The 15266-nt window shown below is 48.0% G+C and overlaps 2 protein-coding genes across 4 annotated transcripts in view; one reads left to right on the top strand and one right to left on the bottom strand.

Moving 5' to 3' along the window:
- The window catches only part of TBC1D22B (TBC1 domain family member 22B), a 50012-nt gene extending 47754 nt beyond the window's left edge, over nucleotides 1–2258 (bottom strand). The window contains exon 1 of the mRNA XM_029069399.1: nucleotides 2209–2258. Coding sequence (XP_028925232.1) covers nucleotides 2209–2243 — 35 coding nt within the window. The 5' untranslated portion in view covers nucleotides 2244–2258. The remainder of the gene's footprint in view (nucleotides 1–2208) is intronic.
- On the top strand, nucleotides 2132–15014 carry TMEM217 (transmembrane protein 217). 3 transcript variants are annotated; one of them, XM_029069404.2, is made up of 3 exons: nucleotides 2132–2220; nucleotides 6560–6936; nucleotides 14012–15014. In XM_029069404.2, exons 2-3 carry the CDS (start codon nucleotides 6571–6573, stop codon nucleotides 14576–14578), a joined length of 933 nt encoding a protein of 310 aa, XP_028925237.1. In that variant the 5' UTR covers nucleotides 2132–2220; nucleotides 6560–6570; the 3' UTR covers nucleotides 14579–15014. The 3 variants fall into 3 exon arrangements, with proteins under 3 accessions (XP_028925237.1, XP_039768489.1, XP_028925238.1); XM_039912555.1 differs by having other exon boundaries at nucleotides 14123–15014; XM_029069405.2 differs by lacking the exon at nucleotides 2132–2220 and adding an exon at nucleotides 2263–2394.
- The last annotated feature ends 252 nt before the right edge of the window (nucleotides 15015–15266 follow it).

Genomic DNA, 15266 nt, shown 5'->3' on the forward strand with positions numbered 1-15266 from the left:
GTAAACCACTTCCAGATTTTTACCAAGAAAGCTCTATGGATCCACTACCAGAACGATTGTAGATGGAGAGCGGGGCGTTCTGGGAGAGAAGTGTCCGTGGTGTCGCTGTGGGTCGGAGATGACTCGACAGCATAAGACAAGGTATTCATAATCCCTCCCCTCAAAAAAGCATACAAACTAGCTGGGGAGACAGGCATTAAAACAAATTACAGATAGGGGAAGTAGGAAGATATGTCCATAAATGCAATGAGGATTGGGGTGAGAGAATAAAGTGCTTAAAGGATATAGACCCTGAGAAGGTCTATCCACTAGGCTACTGAGAAGCAGCATGGCCTATAATAATAATGACAATGATGGCATTTGTTAAGCTCTTACTATGTGCGAAGCACTGTTCTAAGCGCTGGGGGGATACAAGGTGATCAGGTTGTCCCACGTGGGCCTCACAGTCTTAATCCCCATTTTACAGATGAGGTAACTGAGGCACAGAGAAGTTAAGTAACTTGCCCAAAGTCACACAGCTGACAGGCGGCGGAGCTGGGATTAGAACCCATGACCTCTGACTCCCAAGCCCGAGCTCTTTCAACTGAGCCATGCTGCTTCCCAAGTATGGGCTTGGGAATCAGGAGGATCAGGGTTCTAATTCCAACTCCACCACTTGTCCTCTGCGTGACCTTGGGCAAGTCACTTCACTTCTCTGTGCCTCAACTATGAGCCCCATGTGGGACAGGAGCTGTGTCCAACCTGATTACCTAGTATCTACCCCAGTTCTTAGAAGAGCGGTTGACACATAGAAAGCACTTAACAAATACCATCCTCATTATTATTATCACTACCCAAGTGCATAGGTGATGCAGAAGAAAGAGTGAGTAGGGAGAGGAAATGAGGAGTTTGCCATGGAAGGCCTGTTGGAGTTTTTTTTTATGGTATTTGTTAAGCACTTACTATGTTCCAGGCCCTGTAATAAGCTCTGAGGTAGGTTCAAAATAATGAGGTTGGATGCAGTCCATGTCCCACATAGGGCTCATAGCATTAATCTCTATTTTATTATTATTATAAATGAGACCCAGGGTTTATCATCCATTTTTTCCTCATTTTAAAGATGAGGAAACTGAGGAATGGAGAGGTTTGGTAACTTTTCCAAGATCATATAGCATGTCCATGGTGGAGATAGGACTAGAACCCAGGTTTCCTAACTCCAAGTCTTATTCTCTTTCCAATAGACCACAGTGCCTTCTCAGGCTTAAGGGATGGGGAGAATTCAGAGCCACGGATTGGAAGGATTGATGTTTAAGAGGGGAGAGGTCCAAGGAAGGTGTTGGATCTTTGACTTTTGGAATTCACCCCACAGCACTGACACACGTATCTATAAATCATAGATTATAAAATACTTATTTCTATTAATGCTTGTCTCCCCCTCTAGGCTGTAAGCTCAGTGAAGGGCAAGGAGTGTGTCTACCAACTGATGTATCGTTCTCTTCCAAGAGTTTAGTACAGTGCTCTGCACACAGTAAACACCCAATAAATACCATTGATTGATTGATTTCTCTCCCATCCCCATCCTCCTTCCCATAAGTGCAAATGCACTGGAGGGGAGATGTCTCTCACAGCTGTTTAGATGCCCAGGCTTTGCCCATCCCAGATCTCTGGTAATAATAATAATAATTGTGTTTATTGAGCACTTACTGTGGGCCAGGCACTGTACTAAGTGGTTGGGTAAGTACAAGCAAATTGGGTTGGCCACAATGCCTGGCCCACGTGGGGCTCAAAGTCTCAATACCCATTTTACAGATGAGATAACTGAGGCACAGAGAAGTGAAGTGACTTGCCCAAGGTCACACAGCTGGCAAGCTGTGCAGCCAGGACCCATGGGCCTTCCGACTCCCAGCCCTATGCTCTATCCACTATGCCATGCTGACCCAAGGCTTTCCAGTTGGGGTCAAAACCTCCAGAATAGAAGCTCTCTGGCCTATTAGCTCTTTGAAATTTGAACCTTGACCATCCCCCCCACCCCATCCCCACTAAATTTCATGCTCCAAGTGCCACATTGGCCCCTATGTCCTTGTCTAGGAGAGAATTCAGGGATCAGTGAGCTTCAAGTGTTTGTATTCAAACCGGTTGCCGGGATGGAATGGTCTGATGTCATCAGCACCCTTAGGTGGCTGACCCAGATCCTGGGCTCCCCCAGCACCCTGGGATGGGCACACTGACCTGGTGAAGGAGGTGAGTTCGGGCCAGCTTTGCATGGCAATCAAGGGAGGCAGTTGCTTCAGATTGCTTCAGCAGGGCCATGGCTGTGGTGGGGGAGAGGTGGCAGTTAAGAATTGGAATGTGTCAAGGAAATGTAACTGGTTGGATATATCCATGACTGGAGCCAGGCGGAGGTGAAGAATCAAGGTACCCCCTGGGAGAAACGCTTTAAGTTTGGGGTTTCAAACAGACTTCCCTTCTAAATTATAAGCTCGTTGTGGGCAGGGAATGTGTCTGTTTATTGTTATATTGTACTCTCCCAAGCCCGTAGTACAGTGCTCTGTACATAGTAAGAACTCAGTAAATACCATCGAATGAATGAATGATTGAATGAATGAAGGCACACAGTGAAACGTCCTGATGTCTTACATAATGGGAAGGCGTAGAAAACTTTTTCTGACTTTAGACTAACCCAGTGTCTGAAGCCTTGGCATGATCCTTGGATTCATCTCTCTCATTCAACCCACATATTCTGTCTGTCAGCAAATCCTATCGGTTCTACCCTCACAACATCTCTAGAATTTGCTCTATTTATCCTCACCTGCTTTAATTACTTTAATTACTCAATTACTCTCCCCCCACTTCAAAGACTTATTGAGGACACATCTCCTCCAAGAGGCCTTCCCAGACTAAGACCTCTTTTCCTTTTCTTCCATTCCCTTCTGCCTCACCCTGACTCACACCTTAATTCATCCCCTCTCTCAGCCACATCGCTTGTGTACATATCTGTAAATTTATTTATAGTAATGTCTGTCGCCCTCTCTAGACTTTAAGCCCATTGTGGGCAGGGAATGTGTCTGTTATATTCTTATATTGTACTCTCCCAAGTGTTTAGTACAGTGCTGCGCACACAGTAAGTGCTCAATGAATATAACTGACTGAGTGACTGACTTTAATTCTGCTCTCTCTTTTGCCTGGCAACAATATTTCTCCGTCCTTACTGACCCCATGTTCACTGTCCTTGACAGCTGTTTCTGACTACCTGTTGAGGAGGGAGCTGTTCTCCCGAGCTGTTCTCCCTCCTCAACTCCCCCATCCTCCCCGTTCTTCTATCTCTTACACCTAATGACCTGGCCACTTACTTCCTCGATGAAGTTAGTAGCCATTAGGCAAAGTCTGCCTAAACTCCCTCCAACTCCTTCAGGCCGTTTGTCGGTCAGCTCCCTCTTCAACTCTTCCATCTATCTATCCATCCGTTCATTCATTCATTCAATTGTATATATTGAGCACTTACTGGGTTCAGAGCACTTGGGAGAGTATAATACAACAACAGACACATTCCCTGCCCACAACAAGCTTACAGTCTAGAGATGGGGAGACAGACATCAGTACAAATAAATAAATTACAGATATGTACAAAAGAGCTACAGGGCTGGGAGTGGGGAAGAACAAAGGGAGCAAGTCAGGGCGATGCAGAAGGGATGGGGACAAGAGGAAAGGGGCCACTAAGTCTGGGAAGGCCTCTTGGAGGTGATGTGCCTTCAAGAAGATTTGAAGGTGGGGAGAGGAATTGTCGGATTTGAGAAGGGAAGGAATTCCAGGCCAGAGACAGGATGTGAGCTAGGAGTCGGTGGTGGGATAGGTGAGATTGAGGCACAGTGAGAAGGTTAGCATTAGAGGAGCAGAGTGTAGGGGCTGGGTTGTAGAAGAATAGTGAGATGAGGTAGGAGGAGGCAAGGTGGTAGAGTGCTTTAAAGCCAACGGTGAGGAGTTTATGTCGGATATGGAGGTGGAAGGGCAACCACTGGAGATTTTTTGAGGACCAGGGAAACATATCCTGAACTTTTTTGTAGAAAAATGATCTGGACAGCAAAGTGAAGTATGGACTGGAGTGGGGAGAGACAGGAGGCTCGGAGGTCAGCAAGGAGGCTGGCTGATGGAGTAATCTAGATGGGATAGGATGAGGGACTGAATTAACATGGTAGCAGTTTGGTTGTAGTGGAAAGGGCAGATTTTAGTGATGTTGTGAAGGGACCGACAGGATTTAATGACAGAACGAACATGTGGGTAGAATGAGAGAGAGGAGTCAACGATAATGCCATGGGCGCAGGCTTGTGAGACAGGAAGGATGGTGGTGCCATCTACAGTGATGGGAAAGTCAGGGGGAGGATAGGGCTGGGGTGGGAAGATAACGAGTTCTGTTTTGGACATGTTAAGCTGGAGGTCATGGTAGGACATCCAAGAAGAGATGTCTTGAAGGCAAGAAGAAAAGCAAAACTGCAGAGAGGGAGAGAGATCAGGACCGGAGATGTAGATTTGGGCATCATCTGCATAGAGGTGGTAGTTGAAGCCATGGGAGCGAATGAATTCTTGAAGGGAGTGGTTGCAGGTGAATAGAAGGGGACCCAGAACTAAACCTTGAGTGACACCCACATTTAGGAGGTGGGAAGCAGAGGAGGAGCCTACGAAGAAGACTGAGAATGAATGGCCAGAGAGGTAAGAGGAGAACCAGGAGAAGACAGAGTCACTGAAGCCAAGCTTGGATAACGCTTGGGGAGATGGGGCAATAACTGGAGGGAACCGTGAGGTCAAGGGAAGGTTGTTTTAGGGTAGGGGAGACATGGGTATGTTTGAAAGCAGTGGGGAAGAAGCCATTGGAGAACAAACACTTGAAGATGGCTGTTAGGGAAGAAGAGAGGGGGTGAGAGTTTTGACAAGGTCAATCAGTGGTATTTATTGAGAGCTTACTGTCTGCCAAGCATTCGCCTCAGCATACAGCCGAGTTGTTAGACACATTTCCCGCCCACAAGGAGCTTACTGTCTTCAAAGGGAGACAGACCCTAAAATAAATTATAGACAAGAGAGATGGGTGAGTATAAGGCTATGGACATAAGTGTTGTGAGGCAAGGGGGACAGTTTTATGTGCATGTGTGGTTCAGAAAGCAGGACAAATGAGAGACATAAGGGTCTAGTCATGGAAGGCCTCTTGGAGGAGGTGTGATCACATGAGGGAACTGTTTTCCATGGAATGATTTCTGATACAACCAATTTTTGGATTGAGTGGAGCATGGAGGAACCAAGTTTTACAGGGAAATTGCCCATATTTCCAAGAGGGCATGAATCCACTGCTCAGTGTGATTGCTGGTTTAGAGGAAAGAGAACAGGCCTGGGAGTCAAAGTACCTGAGTTCTAAACCCACAGATGCCACTAATAACAATAATAATAATAATGGTGGTATGTGTTAAGCGCTTACTCTGTGCCAAGCACTGTATTAAGTGCTGAGGTAGATTCAGATAATCAGGTTGGACACAGCCTAGTCTGCTGTGTGTCCTTGGGCAAATCTTCCCTACCATCAGTTTTCTCATCAAGGGTGTTATGAAAGCAAAAATAAGACAAGTAATGTGAATGTGCTCTGGAAAACAAAAGTGCTATGTAAAATGCCAAGTATTATTGAGCTTTAGTTAAACAGGGAGGGCTTTTAAGAGGAGGAGAATTTTCATTCAGACACAAACTTGGTGGAGAAAAGGAGATAGAATAATAATAATTGTGATATTTGCTAGGTGCCAAGCTCCGGATAGATAGGTGCTAATCGGGTTGGACACAGTCCCGGTCCCACATGGGTCTCACAGTCTAAGAGTTTGCCCAGGATAGGGCCTTGACATAAGGAAGCAGCATGGCCCAGTGGAAAGAGCCTGGGCCTGGGAATCAGAGGACTAGATTCTAATTCCTGCTCCACCACTTGCTGTGTGAGGAGAAGGAGGAGGAGAATGAGTAGGAGGAGGAGGAGAAGAAGGAAGAGAAGGAAGAGAATGAGGAGAAGGAGGAGGAAGAGAAGAAGGACGAGGATGGGGAGAAGGAGGAAAAGGAAGAGAAGGAGGAGGAAGTGAAGGAGAAGGAAGATAAGAAGGAGGAGGAGATGGAGAAAGAGTAGGATAAGGAGGAAGAGGGGGAGGAGGAAGAGGAGGAGAAGAGAGAGGAGGAGACGACAAGGAAGAAAAGGAGGAGGAGGAGGAGAAGGAGGAGGAGGAGGAGAAGTAGAAGGAGGAGCAGGAAGAGGGAGAGAGAAGGAGAAGTAGGAGGAGCAGGAGAAAGGAGGAGGAGGAGAAGGAAGAGAATGAGGAGGAGAAGGAGAAGAAAGAAGAGGAGGAAAAAGAAGAGGAGGAGGAGGAGAAAGAGAAGGGGGAGGAGGAGAAAGAGAAGGGGGAGGAGGCAGAGAGAGAGGGGAAGGAGGAGGAGGAAGAGAAGTAGGAAGAAAAGAAGGAGGAGCTGGAGGAGGAGAAAGAGGAGGAGGAGAAGGTGAACGAGGAGGAGGAGGAAGAGAAGGATTTTGGCCACCCTGGGCACCAAGACCTGCGTTGGCAATGTTTTCCAGGAGGCCTCAGCATGAACCAGCGGCATTGGTGCGGGTTGACGGCCAAGTTGGGCACCTTCCTGGCGGGCATCTTCACCATCCTCGTCACGGACATGTTTCTCATCTTTGAGAAGAGGCACATGAAGGGGAGCACCAATTGCTCCCACATCCAAGAGGAAAGCCCCACTGTCAACCACTGGATGATCTGCCGGAGCTTCAGCTTCTCCATCTTCCTGGCCATCATCACCGTGTTCATCTGCTGCTTCCTCCTCTACTCGGTGTTTGCTCAGTTCTACATAGGCATGGTCACCTATGTCGTCTGGATCATCTTCTACGAGGCCTCCAACTTGCTGCTCCAGATCCTGACCAACAGGCCCGGGGACAACACGCTGATCGAGGTCCGAGTGATGCGCTGGTTCGGTCTGGTGTCCCGCGTCCTCATGCACAGCTTCTGGCTGTTCTTTGTGGTCACCTACGCCCAGGTGGTCTTCAAGAGCCAGAGCCAGGGCAGCGTGACCGCCCGTTCCCGGCGTATCTCCGTCAGCAACCAGGAGATCGCCCGGAAGCGGGGCACGCATAGCAGCCGCAGCCCCACCTTGGCCAGTTAGCTAGAGAGCCTCGTCGGAGAGAGTTTCGAGGTCTCCCGCAGAGTCCCGGTGAAACTGCGCTGGCAGTTTCAAATGGCTAGTGGGTCCCGGTAGACCGGATACAGGGAATGCCTTCCTCCTTCCTTCCTCTCTCCAGGCATGGAGGTGATGGGTGGGATGGGCTGATGTGATGCTGGCGTTATTTCGGCTCAGAGTTTCTCCCCGATTGATATTTGACTTGCCTTTCTTCATCTTTTTGGAACCACGGTTCTTTTTTTTTTCTCTCAAAACCAAAGCTGTTAAATAAAGCTGCGGAGTTTTAGCAAGTGAACTCCCTCCCTAAGTGCACTCCTTTCTATGAAGTCTCATTTCACCCTTCACCAGGAGAAACAGCATGGCCTAGTGGAAAGAGGACAAGGCTGGAGCCAGAGGTCCTGGTTACTAATGCCCTCTGCCAATTGCCAGCGCTCTGCCAATTGCTTGCTGGGGTCCTTGGGCAAGTCACTTAATTTCTCAGTGCCTCAGTTTTCTCAACTGTAAAATGGGGATCTGTTACCTGTTCTCTCTCTTTTTTTTATGGTATCTGTTAAGCACGGTTGTACGTGCTGAGGTAGATAAAAGATAATCAGGTTAGACACAGTACATATCCCACAGGAGGCTCACAGTAGGTGCTCAGTACAGAGCTCTATGTAGATTAGATGCCCAGTAAAATCCCCTATTTTACAGATGAAGGAACTGAGGCATAGAGAAGTGAAGTGATTTACCCAAGGTCACACACCAGACAGGTGGTGGAGCTGGGATTAGAACCCACGTCCTCTGACTTTCAGGCCCGTGCTCTATCTACTAGGCAACACTACTCCTAGTCTCTTATTTAGACTGTGAGCCTCATAGAAAAGCAGCGTGGCTCAGTGGAAAGAGCATGGGCTTGGGAGTCAGAGGTCTTGGGTTCAAATCCCTGCTCTGCCACTTGTCAGCTATGTAACTGTGGGCAAGTCACTTAACTTCTCTGTGCCTCAGTTACCTCATCTGTAAAATGGGAATTAAGACTGTGAGCCTCACGTGGGACAACCTGATTGCACTGTATCTACCCCAGGGCTTAGAACAGTGCTCTGCACATAGTAAGTGCTTAACAAATAACAACATTGTTATAATTATGTGGGACAGGGACTGTGTCCTACCTAATTAGCTTCTATCTACCCCAGTGCTTAGAACAGCGTCTGACACTTAGTAAGCGCTTAACAAGTACCATAAAAAAATGGGGCAGGACTGCTTCCTACCTCTCCAGCCCACACTGCTTCTAGGACATTTTACTGGTGCTCAGGAGGGGTTCCTGAGATTGTGGGGGACCCCGTGAAGACATACAGTGGCAGCGTGATGTACTGGAAAGAGCACGGGCTTGGGAGTCAGAGGTCGTGGGTTCTAATGCCGCCTCCGCCACTTCTCAGCTGTGTGACTTTGGGCAAGTCACTTCACTTCTCCTTGCCTCAGTTACCTCATCTGTAAAATGGGGATTAAGACTGTGAGCCCCACGTGGGGCAACCTGATCACCTTGTATCTACCCCAGTGCTTAGAACAGTGCTTGGCACATAGTAAGAGCTTATCAAATACCAGCATCATTATATCTGCCAGGGGAGGAAATGGGAGAACACTCTTCAGTTACTCTGGGCTCGAGTTAGAGGCTCAAGTTGAGAAGCAGCGTGGCGCAGTGGAAAGAGCACGGGCTTTGGAGTCAGGGCTCATGAGTTCGAATCCCAGCTCTGCCACTTGTCGGCTGTGTGACTGTGGGCAAGTCACTTAACTTCTCCGTGCCTCAGTTCCCTCATCTGTAAAAAGGGGATTAAGACTGTGAGCCCCACGTGGGACAACCTGATTCCCCTGTGTCTACCCCAGCGCTTAGAACAGTGCTCGGCACATAGTAAGCGCTTAACAAATACCAACATTATTATTATTAAGTTCCAAGAGCAGAATTTATTTCAGATTGGGCCCATTTCATCCAGCAAGAGACAAGGGATACTGAGATCAGGGATTGTGATTCCCATCTCTATTGTATGTTCCTGAGCATCTAGTTCGGTGGAGAGGGAATTATACTGGGCATCTACTCTGCAGAGGGAGCTCTACTGGACATCTACTCTGCTTAGAGCATGGTTTTGGGTATCTAGCCTGCATAGTGGCATTCACTCTGCACAGGACACTGTACTGGGCACCTACTCTGCATAGAGCTCTGTACTGAGCATCAACTCTGCATAAGGATTTGTACTAGGCATCTACTCTGCAAGCCGGGGCCTAGAGTCAAAGGGCCTGGGTTCTGATCCCTGCTCCACCACTTGTCGGCTGTGGGACCGTGGCCAAGGAACTTAACTTCTCTGTTAAGTGCCTCAGTTCCCTCATCTACAAAATAGGGGTTCAGTACCTGTTCTTCCTCCTACTTAGACTGTGAGCCCCTTGTAAGACCATATTAACTTGTATCTATCCCATTCTGCTGTCCGCTTTCTATCACTCTTCAACTCCGCTGATCTTCTGCCTCCACCCCACCCCACCTCCTCACCAACTTGGACACACATTCGCTCTCATCATCTCTAGCCGCTGCACAATCTCTACCCTCACCAACTATGAAATCCTTCTATCAGACCACAACCTTCTTGCCTGCCTTCTCTCCCACACCCCCCCTCCCTACAATGGTGTGTTGTTCCCACCCAGAGACCTCTGATCCTTTGACCCCATCCAATTTTCTCAAGTCATCATGCCCCATTTAGCCTCCATACCCAAACTACCTGCCCAGTTGTTACCAGATTGACACTCTCAACACCACCCTCTCTACTGAAATCAACTCGCTCCCTCTCCTATCCTTTCTTTGATCTTGGCCCACCAATGCACAGCCCTAGATCTCATCCACAATCTGCCTCCTTTGCTCTCATGCATGAGCTGCAGATAGTTGCTGGTGGAAATCTAGATATCAGGCTGACTTCATCCACTTTAAGTTTATCCTTGTGGGAACTCTGACCTCTCCTCTGCCTGGCAAAATTATTTCTCCATCCTCGTTGACACCCATGTCTATTGCCCTCGTCAGTTGTTCCACATGTTTAACTCCCTCCTCAAGCCCCCAGCCTCCCCCATCTCTTGCCCCTAATGACCTGGCCACCTCATTTATTGGGAAAATTGACACTATCAGGTGTGCCCCTCCCCAGTTCCTCCCTCCTTCTGCCCCTTCTTCAACTCTCCCATCTTTCCCAGCAGTACCTCTAAAGGAGGTCTGCTGCCTTCTCTCAAAATCCAACTCCTCCACCTGCTCATCTTTCCCCGTTCTTTCACACCTTAACAGAACACTGGCTCTCTTCCTCCTTCCCTCCCTAACAGCCATCTTCAACTGTTCACTCTCCAACGGCTTCTTCCCACTGCTTTCAAACATGCCCATGTCTCCCCTAAACTAAAAATACCCGTCCCTTGACCCCATAGCTCTCTCTAGTTATCTCCACATCTCCTCCTACCACTCCTCTCCAAACTCCTTGAACAAGTTGTCTATACCGACTGTCTCAAGTTACTCTCCTCCAGTTCTCTCCTTGACCCCCTCCAATCTGGCTTCCGTCCCCTTCCCACCACAGCAACTGCCTACTCAAAGGTCACCGATGATCTCCTTCTTGCCTAATCTAGCCTCTACTCCATCCTAATCTTCCTCTCCCTCTCAGATGCCTTTGACAACATCGATCACCCCCTTCTGGAAAAATTATTCAACCTCAGCTTCACTGACTCTGTCCTTTCCTGGCTCTCCTCCCATCTCTCTGGCCCCTCATTCTCAGTCTCTTTCACAGGCTCCTCCTCTGCCTCCCGCCCCCTATCTGTGGGTGTCTCTCAAGGTTCAATTCTGGATCTCTTCTCTATCTGCACCAACTCACTTGGTGAATTCATTCACTCCCATGGTTTCAACTACCACCTCTACGTGGATCATATCCAAATCTACATCTCCAGCCCTGATCTCTCTCCCTTTCTGCAATCTCACATTTCCTCCTGACTTCAAGACATTTCTACCTTGGTGTCCTCCTGTCATCTCAAACTTGACATGTCTAAAACAGAACTTATCTTCCCACACAAACCATGTCCTCCCCTGACTTTCCCATCACTGTAGACAGCATCACCATCTTTTCAGTCTCACAGGCTCTTAACCTTGGCTTTATCTTTGACTCTTCTGACTCATTCAACCCACATATTCAATCCATCACTAAATCCTGTCGGTTCAACCTTCGCAACACTATTTTCTTCTCCATCCAAATTGTTACCACGGTAATTCAGTCACTTATTCTACTCCTCCTTGATCACTGAATCAGCCTCCTGGCTGACCTCCTAGCCTCCTGTCTCTCCCCACTCCAGTCCATACTTCACTCCACTGCTAGGATCATCTTTCTACAAAAACATTCAGGCCGTGTTTCTCCAGTCCTCAAAAATTTCAAGTGGTTGTCTATCCACCTCCATATCAAACAAAAACTCCTCATAATTAGCCCTTCATCACCTTGCCCCCTCCTACCTCCTCTCCTTCTACAACCCAGACCACATACTTTGGTCCTCTAGTACTAACCTTCTCACTGTGCCCCAAATCTCCCCTGTCTCCCCACCGACCTCTGGCACATGTCCTGCTATTGGCCTTGAGTATCCTCCCTCCTCATATCCAACAGACAATGATTCTCCCCTATTTCAAAGCCTTACTGAAGGTACATCTTCTCCAGGAGGCCTTCCCTGACTGATCTCTCTTTTCCTTTTCCTTCAACTCCCTTCTGTGTCACCCTAACTTGTTCCCTCTGTTCTTCCCCTATCCCAGCCCCACAGCACTTATGTCCATATCCTTAATGAATTTATTTCTATTACTGTTTGTCTTCCCACCTAGACTGTAAGCTCATTGTGGGCAGGGAATGAGTCTGTTATATTGTTATATTGTACTCTCCCAAGTGCTTAGTACATGCTCTGCACACAGTAAGTGCTCAATAAATACGATTGATTAGGATTAATCCCCATTCTACAGATGAGGTAAGTGATGAACAAAGACGTTAAGTGAGTTCCCAAGGTCACATGGCAGACAAGAGGCAGAATTGGGACTGGAACTCAGTTCCTCTGACTCCCAGGCCTGTGCTCTTTCCACTAGGCCATGTTGATTCCATGTACAAGCCTGGCTTCCTCTGGTCAATAAGACAGATCATAAGTCCATTACCCCCTCCACTGGCTGCTTGGTTCTTGGTGCTTCTAGGCCAGTCACCCTTCCTTCCCCTGGGTTAAAGTGAAAGCTCTCTCTTTGAGTGTTAGACAGTAGACCTCCTAACTTGAAAGGTTTTTCTGGCCAAGAGGTCTTTCTGCCTAAGAAAGGTCCCTGACTAAGCCTTCATTCCTCTTCTCCCATTCCCTGCTGCATCACTCTTGCACTTGGATGTTGCCCCCTTTATTCACCCCTCCCTCAGCCCCACAGCCCCACGTATGTCCATATCCATAATTTATTTATTTATTTATTTATATTAATGTCTGTCTTTCTCTCTAGACGGTAAGCTCATTGTGGACAGGGAACATATCTACCAACTCTGTTAAAGTGCACTCTCCAAAGCACTTAACACAGTGCTCTGCCCACAGTGAGTGCTCAATAAATACGATTGATTGGTTGATTGACTGATGATTGATTCTGCTCTGGGGAATCGAATACTGGCTGCCCACCTGTTTCGTGTTCTTCCCTCCCCTCTCCTGTTCCCTTCTTCTCCTTCCTTGCTTTACTTCCTGCCTATGTTCACCTCCTCAAAAGCCCTCCCCATCTTCCCCGTGGGCCTGCTCACCTCACTCCCCCTCACTCCATAACAATGATCAATCAGTCAATCAATTATTATATTTATTGACCACTTAATCTGTGTGGGGCACTGTACTAAGCATTTGGGCGAGTACAATACAGCAACAGATACAGCATGAGAAGCAGCATGGCTTATGAGAAGCAGCGTCGCTTAGTGGCAAGAGTATGGACTTGGAAGTCAGAGGATGTGGGTTCCAATCCCGGCTCCACTGGCTCCACCACTTGTCTGTTGTGTGACCTTGGGCAAGCTACTTAACTTCTCTGTTCCTCAGTTACCTCATCTGAAAATGGGGGTAAAGACTGTAAGCCCCACATGGGACAACTCAATTATGGTATATCTACCCCAGCACTTAGAACAGTGGTTGGCACATAGTAAGTGCTTAACAAATGCCATAATAATAATAATTATTGTTTAAAGAGAGACAATCCCCACCCACAATGAGTTCACAGTCTAGAGGAGGAGACAGACATTCATATAAATAAATAAATAAACAAACGAATAAATAAATAAATAAATAAACAAATAAATTACAGATATGTACATTAGGGCTGTGGGACTGGGTGTGGGGGGTATTGAGTAAAGGGAGCAGATCAGGGTGAAGTAGAAGAGAGTGGGAAAAGAGGAAATGAGGGCTTAGTCATGGAAGGCCACTTGGAGGAGTTGTGCCTTCAATAAGGCAATAATAATGGTAATAATTAACTGTGGCATTTGTTTAATACTTACTACATGCCAAGCGCTGGGGTAGCTACCATATAAAAGACTGGATGTGGTCTTTGTCCCACATGGAGGTCACAGTCTAAAGCAGAGGGAGAACAGATATCAAATCCCCATTTTCTGGATGAAGAAACTGAGGCCCGGAGAAGTGAAGTGACTCACCCAAGGTCACCCAGTAGGCAAGTGGCAGGGCCTGGCCCATGTTCTTTTCCCTAGTCCACACTGCTTCTCAGCTTGGGCCTGTTACATTGTTATATCGTACTCTCCCAAGTGTTCAGTACAGTGCTCTGCCTACAGTTAGCGCTCAAAAATACCACTGACCCACTGACTCGGACCCCCCCGGACCCTCGCCCCGGCAGGAGATGGTGTGGGCCCGCTGGTGCGGGCTGAGCCCCAAGAAAGGCTCCATCCTGGCGAGCATCTTCACCAACCTCATCACCATCGAATTTCTCATCCTGGACCTGAGCCAGGTCACCGAGTTCGGCGAGATCCACCTCTACAAGAAGGCTTCCAAGATCGCCATGTGGGCCATCAATCACCGGAACAGCATCATCATCTTCCTCTCCATCATCACCATCCTCGCCAGCTGCTTCCTCTTCTACTCGGTGCACACGCAGTTCTACCTGGGCCTGGCCAGCTACACCATCTGGATCATCCTCTACGAGTTGGTCAGCTTCCTCTTCCTGCTGCTCACCAGCAGGTTCGTCCTCGAGCCTTTCCAGCAAATGCAGCACGTGCGCTGGGTCCACCTGATCTCCCGGGTCTGCTTTCACGCCTTCTGGCTATCCTTCGTCATTACCCACAGCTACAGCCTCTACAAGGGGCAGGTCGTCGGGGTCTCCAGCCAGTCCCCCCACTCCAGGCGATTGTCCAGCTGCTCCAATGAGTCCTCCCGCCTAGGCACCCTGGGGCGGAAGCTCTTTTGAGCAGATGGGATGGAGGGAGGAGGTCGGCGGGAAGAGGCAGGAGGCGAGTGGCGACGAGAGGGGGAGGAGCGGACGTCTACCCTGTGAAAATTATTAGAAAATAGTATTGGATCTTCGGAGACAATTCACATACTGAATTAAATGTATTTAGTACACGTAATTCTTACGAAAACTGGGATTAAGAAAATCTTGCCTCGTAGTACTTACTAGGTCCACCATTCACATGTGGGCAAACTGTTCCAGTACAATGGTAAACTGTACCCAAACAGGCTCACAATATCAGATGAGTGTGTTCTAATTGTTCTTCAAAGTTTATAAGTGAAATGAGTAGCAATTATTTTAAGAGGTCAGTATTATTGGCATTGAGTTGTTGAAATATATTTTGTCTTCACCTATTTTACTCATGCTTCCAATAAAATTCATTCCTATAATTTAAGCTCTTTGTGGGCAGGGAAGGTGTCTGTCCTATTGTTATACTGTACTCTCCCACGCTCTCAGGGCAGTGTTTTGCACACAGTAAGTGCACAATAAATACGACTGATTGATTGATTGAGCCACCCCTCCTCTGACTTGGCCTGTTCTGGGAGGGGGTTCTTGGTTTCTGGCCACTCTGAGGGTCGTCTGTTTCGAGGGGGCGTTGGAGGTGGATAGTGATGCCCAGCTTAGGGGGAGCGGTGCTGCTCTGCAG

The sequence above is a fragment of the Ornithorhynchus anatinus genome, chromosome 7, assembly GCF_004115215.2.
Source record: "Ornithorhynchus anatinus isolate Pmale09 chromosome 7, mOrnAna1.pri.v4, whole genome shotgun sequence".
In the NCBI taxonomy this organism is placed as follows: Eukaryota; Metazoa; Chordata; class Mammalia; order Monotremata; family Ornithorhynchidae; genus Ornithorhynchus; species Ornithorhynchus anatinus.

Bases quoted from the DNA above. Each gene is read 5' to 3' on its own strand.
- TMEM217 (XM_029069404.2), top strand. From the start codon at position 6,571: ATGAACCAGCGGCATTGGTGCGGGTTGACGGCCAAGTTGGGCACCTTC. The intron at 6,937-14,011 runs GTCCGAGTGATG...TCGCCCCGGCAG, and splicing joins GGGACAACACGCTGATCGAG to GAGATGGTGTGGGCCCGCTG.